We start from the raw sequence: 7,182 nt of genomic DNA on the forward strand, positions 1-7,182 counted from the left end.
AGAATTGTAGTTGCGTTAACCATATCAAGAAACTTGGAAATGTTAGATACGTTGTCACAAGAGTGAAAACAAAAATATAATATTTTTTATCATTTAAATAAAGGATTAAATATGTTTTTCGTCCTTTAATTATCACACGATTTTTGGTTTAGTCCCTACTCGAAACTTTTGTTCCTTTTAGTCCTTTTAGTTTTAAAACTCGTATTTTTAATCCTTAAAAAGTAACAGGTGTTAGATTTCCTTGTGAGGTAGCTAACAGCAAATCAGTCTGATACCATTTGTATACCACGTTGCTTTTACTTTTTGAAATCAGATTTAAGTGATCTGCCACGTATGTTTTCATTTATGAAATCAAATTAGGGCTATTTTGTGTTTGAAAATAATTAGGGTTCTTAACAAAAATCAAAAGTCCGACAAGCAGCAACACCCATCTCTCCCTCTCCCACCAAATAACGACAAACTCATCAGGTTCAGATACTAAAAAAGGCACAAGTTCAAATTCTGAATACATCAGTTCAATCCACGATTCAATTTTTGCCCCTTCTTAATTCCCTCGTGATTCAATTACTTCCATGGCCATCACCATGAGTCCACCATGGACAACTCCTACAAAAGGGTAATCACAACGATCTCCCTACACTAATCTTCTTCACTAAATCGAAATCACCATGGAAATTTGCAGAAGAAAAATCCAATTGAATGCAAAGAAACCATAAAATCCCAAATTACACTCGCGAAATCGCACGTCATCATCTTCTTCGCAACCCTGAATAACAAATTCCAGAAATCAACAATCCAAATCGTGAAACCCTAACCCGCGAGACATCTTCCTCCTTTGCGCCACCATTCAGATAATCTCCTTCGTTTTAATCGCACCATGGAAGCATTAAACGCCTCCCTCATCTCCTTCAACCTCCGTCCAAGCCATTATGCCTGCAGCAACATGCGCGAAGCAACCTCCATCTCTCGACGCTTTTTTGTCTTCTCCGTTCAACTTCGCGCAAATCGCGTCTGTCTTCAATCAAACACTTTTACGCGAACCTGTCTTCAATCATTTATGAAATCAGATTAGGGATTTTTTATGTTTGAAAATAATTAGGGTTCTTAGCAAAAAGAGTAGTAAAAGAGAAAAAAAGAAAAAAAAAACGTGGCACAAAGTTATAAGGGAAAGTGGCATCTGATGTGGCTCGTCATTAGCCACCTCACAGAAAATCTAACGTTGTTGCTTTTTAGGAACTAAAAATACGAGTTTTAAAACTAAAAGGACTAAATAGAATAAAAGTTTCGAGTAGGGACTAAACCCAAAATCGTGTATACTTAAAAGACGAAAAACATATTTAACCCTTAAATAAAATAGGTTTGAGTACTGAAACAAAAATTATACTATTGTCAAAGTTTAAAAAAAAAAACTTTTAATCATACCATCAAGTTGAAGAAAAAAATAATCAGAAACTAAATCAATTACTGTTATTTTGGTTCAAATTTGTGGTTAAGAGAACTTATTCACAAAATCAAATAATTTATTCTCTTCCTAAAACATATATTTTTTCTTATAACCATATATTTTACGGCGGAAAAAGTAAGTGCATCATAATTAAAATAATGAAAACATTCTCTTCCTAAAACATCCTACTAACCCAAGGAGCAACATTCTTTCACAAATAATGAAAACATTTAACACTTCATTGTGTGAAAAGAACAAATCATGGCACTGTTACTATTATTTTATTTTCCTTGTTTTTCTGCTTACATTTGTTTTGTCTTTTCATAGTGCAAAAGTCCTGAAATATTACCAAACCAAAAACGCCTGGTTTAAGTGGTCACTATAACCTTTGAAAGAAGTGTTCAAATTCTGTGTTTGTCATGGAATTTAACTCCGTTGGGCTAGATTTTTGTTTTTTATGCCTTGCAATACGCAGAAACATACCTGCTTGAAAATTGCACTATTATATCAGGTTTCTCCCAGCTAGGACTAATGGATGATTATGCATCTCTCATCACCACTTCTCTAAAGATTATTATATATAGATTGAATTATGACCAAATGCATCTTCAAAGTTGAAAACCGCACTCTCTTCTGAAACTAAATAAATGGAAATATCCCTCACCCCCCACATCCGCAGAAGACAGTGCTGTTTAATTTATGTAACATGCTTTTGGAGTGATGATAAAATACGCCCAAAAAAAATGTTAAAATAGTTGTCTCATCGAATACACAATTTTACATTTAGAAACCAAGATCAGGATGAATCTATTTATAGACCTTTCGTTGACCATCTTAAGCCAAAAGGATAATTTCACCTCGAGAACCTGCACGAATAGACCACAAGATCAATGACAGTTATAAATAATCAATGAGTCAACAATCACAAATTATAGGCAGGAAAGATTGCTTATCCATAGTACATTGTTCATATATGTCTTTTGCTAGCTCCAACATCGAATCACTATGTTCAACCAGCAATGATATTTTCTCTGCCTCCTTTACTGCTTCCGCAGCCAGATATGACTTACTTTCAGCATCGGCAATTCTGTAGGCTGCAGTATCTGCAGCATCCTTTATTGTCTCATTAGATGCTGTAAAGACAGAAACCGAGGACTGCCATTGTGGTTGTGGTGCAGGTTGTGACGGTGCTGGCCGGACATCCTTTGGTTTTGGTGAAGGTGATTTTGTTCCCGAGGGGACATCCTTTTTTATTTTGTAAAAATTTTGTACCTGCAGATGGTAAAGAGTAGATAAATCATACAAGAATGAAAACAAGCTTTAAGACCATTCAACTTCAATATGCAAATTTCTGCTTGTGTGGGAAGTTGTCGTTGGAAGGTAGGCCTATAGCCCCTATCGGAAGAAGAAGAGCTAATAGGGTCCCAAAAATGTAATCGCGTATACATTTTACAACACGGATAGGATGATTTTGTAAGACTGCATAAAATGTCCAAAAACTTAGATCACATTACTAATTATTTTATAATACATTATCAATAGTCAATAAATGATTCTTCCAGTTTCAAAAGTGTTCACTTATATGTTTGTGTACATGCATGCGTGCAATATTTGTGCGTATGAAAAAAGAAAAACATAAATGCACAAAATTTGTTAATGTGCATAGCAAAAAATATTAATGGTTCAGTACTGCATATACATGTCAAAAGTCTAAGATGATCCAAATTTACGGAAAAAATAGGTTATAGTCCTAACAAATAAGCATAATAACGTATCTTTCCCCAACCCATATTAGAATGTTTTTCTCCGACTATGAACATGTAACAAAATTATAATTTCCCTTTGAGAAAACTCCCATTAGATCATTGAATACAAATGTGTAATAAAGAACGATAATATATTAACCAAGTTTAGCAACTTCGAAATAAGAGAACAAAATTGATTAGCATAGGAAGAGGCAGATGCTTGCTCTACAGGGAAAAAAAATAACAATGATTCAGTAACTAATTACACAGACATTAAAGCCATCTCAACAAGGTAACATGCTTAAATGATAAAACTGGGCAAAATATCTACATTAGAAATGAATATATTAAAAAAAATACGAAAATGAAAGTCCAACGCATGAGATTCCCACCCTGTCAGGTTTGAGGAGTAGTGAGGTTTTACTCTACCCAGCAGAGAGGTTGTTTCCAGAATTTGAAACAGAAAGAAAACAACCCCACCCATTGTCCCAAGGCTCGCACTCAACTATACTATGCAATACATCAGTAAAATCAACAATTCACCATGTACAAATTAAATTACCTTTTCAAGTTTTCCTTGACTAACAAGCCTTCGCAACCTTGTACTTAATGCCCTTCTAAAATTTTGAGGAACCTGATGTTTTTGCTGCAGTATTACATGTAGTTCTTGTTATATCTAAAATTTTCAAATAAAGATTATAATACTTAAAAATAAAGACAAATATGCTCAATAGACAATTCATATTAAATTAACTTTCTAACACCTCTCACTCCGATAAAGAAAAAAATGTGCGGAGTCTTAACATACTACTTCTAAAAGATAATAACAGAACCATTATGATGTAAAAGTATAAAACACTAAGAGGGTCTCGAAGTAGAAAAATTGATCTAAAATATGTAAATGCAATCAAAGAGTGCAAAGGGGTGAGTTACAACGTTGCAAACAAGTCCCTTGTTACCACCGGAACAATTTATACTTTGACAGACAAAAAACTGTTCATTACTCTCAAATAAAAACGGCTGAAAATCAAATCCCAGATCTATAATATTACATACGGAAAGTGATATGCATTCCCATTCTAGGTTTCGAAATGTAAAACCCTCAACATATAATCTCAGAAACAATTATTCTAACCACTTTACAATATCTCTGTGTGTGTGTGTGGAAACATCAGTAATAAAGACCTTCATCTGACCTCGATGAAACTAACAATGGCACTTAGGTCAGATCCATTATTATCTTTTAGTGCTGATAGAGCTTCAAAAACCATTGCATTATACCTGATAAAAGAACAAAAGTACCAAAAGCCCCTCAGATTATGATCTTACTTGGCAGAACAAATACTTGTGTCATGTTTTCATATTTATAACAAAAGAGTTTGAACTTCTAATTGAGAGTCAATAAATGTCAACAACAAAGGCAGTAAGACTGCCAATACAGCATCAAACATCTGTTAATTGCTGCAAATTAATAAAGAGCACCAAATACATATACAGTTCTACTGTCATACCTCGGAGGGTTTTTGACATCTTGGTCATTCAGAGAAGAATCAGGGACAGTGACATCAGACGGTACGTTTTGTGGAGCAGAAGCCGCGTTTTGAGGTGTGGCGGTGGTGGTGGTGGAGGTGGTAGAAGAAGGAGGAGGAGGAAGAGCCTTGAGCTTGGGAACCCTAGGCTTGTCTTTGGAGCCTTGAGAACCGTTACTGACGCTCAAATTCCGCCATTTGTCCTGAAAGAGAGGGAATTGTAAGAACCCTAACCCTAATCCAATTGTAATAAGATTAAAGAAAAGAAAAGGTGTTAGGGTTTAATGGGTTTACCTTGAGGTCGATGTTGGAACGGGAAGTGAGAAAAGGGGCAAATTGGGGATCTTTGAGAATGTTTTTCCACTTTCCGGGACCGTGCTTTTCAACTCCGGCGATGAGCGCGTCTTCCTCGTCCTGCGTCCACTTCTGCTTTTGATTCCCCATTCAAATTCACACTCACATTCTCCCTTTGCCTTTCCTTCTCTTCTTCACAGCTTCTTCTTCGCTCTCCAAGGTCGCTGCTTTTTTCCTTTCCTTGTCGTTTCCTTGTTGCCAAATGGGTCACACATCAACGTACAAAACACATTCAATCGAGCTTTTCCATCTACTTTTTATATATTCAAGTATTCTTCGAATTTAAAATTGTTATTATTATTATTATTATAATTATGAAATTGAATTGTGATTGTAAATAATTTTATTTATTTTATAGATAATTTTCTAATTAAAAGATGTTAAATTTACAAAAAAATATCAAATTCAAAAATTTAAATAAATTATAAAATAATCATTTTAATTTAAGAAAACTTTTATTTAAAGATAAATTTGGAAAATAAATATAAACATAAAAAAATCCTTTTATATAGATACATATATTATTATTTTTAAGTGAATTGTCAACTAAATGATAAAATATAAAAAGGTGTTTTTTTTCTACAGATTAAAAAGAAAAAAAATTACAAAAAAAATGAAATTTCAACATTGGTAAAGAAATAAAAACATAAAATAATTATGCAACGTACATAATCCACAAAATATAATATTTTAAAAAATTGACATAATTAAGTATGAGCATAAATATTCGCAATCAATTATACAATTATGCTTAACTTATTAAATTTATTTAATATAAGTAATTTTTATAAATAATTATATTTTATAAATAAATATTTTAAATTAATGTAAAATAATAACTAAATGAATTTAATTAATCTAAATTCTAATATAAGGTAAAATCATTTATTTTAATATATAATTGTAACTCTTTTACCTATTAAAAATTTAAAATAATTTGTTTATTTAGTCTTCAAAATGTATTTTGACTTTAATTTAAATTTTTAAAATTTGGTTAAAATATTTGGATGGTTCTTGTATTAGTTCATAAATTTTGAATGGGTCTTCATGTAACATCCCAAAATATATAGTATAAACTATATAAAAGAGTAGTCCACATTTTTAATATAATAGAACAGTTAGAAGAATACTTCTAGATAAAGTCTTAAGGTTACAGTCATCCCAAAATGGCTATAATTTAAAACTTTAAACACATAAGAGTATTTCAAAAATACACAAAACGACTAGGAATCCTAACTAGGCTAAGCAACGACGTCGTCTCCCTCTAAGACCTGCTCCAAAGGCACCTCATCTACCTCTGCTCACATCCAAATGGATGATCATTGCAAAAAGAAAACACCACACAAAAGCAAACAGAAGGGTGAGCTAGATATACAAAAATCATGTTATAACAATTACACACAACAGGCAAGTTTAGTTCACCTATACTGGGTCACTTAACACAGCTTGTTACACTTTTAAACTTGACTCGTCCGGACTTAGAATGATTGCCGAGTTATAGCGGGTCATGCACTTGTGGTGGCTTCTACTGCTTTGCAAAGCCATTACCAATGGGTTTTACCCTACCACACTCACGAGGTTAGTCTGTACCGCGCCCTGAAGCATACTGGAAGCCTCCAAGACTAAGACCTCCTGCTACTCCTCACGACATAGATCGATTCTGTCTAAGTGAGAAGAAAGACTATTGGAGCTTCAGGATAATCCCCAACACTGAGCTTCCATGCAAATCATTCTAAACATACTAAGGGCACCACCATGGATCCTCTCCTTGAGGATCATGGAATTACATCTAATAACCACACTTTTCATTTTCAATACCAACCACAACCTTTACGATCATATACTTTCTAACAGTAATCAACTTCATGTTTGAATCTCATCATACAATACAATATGCTCCTATACATGCTTCACAAACAATACAACATTCGACTCTATATGAAACAAGACAAAAGAAAAGATAGAGAATAAAACTTTGGACGTCTCGCACAGCGCACCCCTTCGCACAGCGAGACTGAGAGTTGTTCGCACGGCGCACATTACTCGCATAGCGAATTAGCTCGCAGAGGTGACAAACCTCAGGCCTCTCGCATAGCACACCCAGGTCGCT

At 33.8% G+C, this 7,182-nt stretch overlaps 1 protein-coding gene across 1 annotated transcript; it reads right to left on the reverse strand.

Annotated features, from left to right (window-relative positions):
* Positions 1 to 2,116: 2,116 nt before the first annotated feature.
* Positions 2,117 to 5,306, reverse strand: LOC108323171 (telomere repeat-binding factor 4-like). The gene is made up of 6 exons (XM_052868864.1): positions 5,013 to 5,306; positions 4,701 to 4,921; positions 4,386 to 4,470; positions 3,752 to 3,835; positions 2,407 to 2,716; positions 2,117 to 2,310 (listed from the first exon to the last, which is right to left on the reverse strand). The coding sequence occupies exons 1-6, from the start codon at positions 5,160 to 5,162 to the stop codon at positions 2,279 to 2,281; spliced, it is 882 nt and encodes a 293-aa protein (XP_052724824.1). The 5' UTR covers positions 5,163 to 5,306; the 3' UTR covers positions 2,117 to 2,278.
* Between the last annotated feature and the right edge of the window lie 1,876 nt (positions 5,307 to 7,182).

The sequence above is a fragment of the Vigna angularis genome, chromosome 9, assembly GCF_016808095.1.
Source record: "Vigna angularis cultivar LongXiaoDou No.4 chromosome 9, ASM1680809v1, whole genome shotgun sequence".
Classification (NCBI taxonomy): Eukaryota; Viridiplantae; Streptophyta; class Magnoliopsida; order Fabales; family Fabaceae; genus Vigna; species Vigna angularis.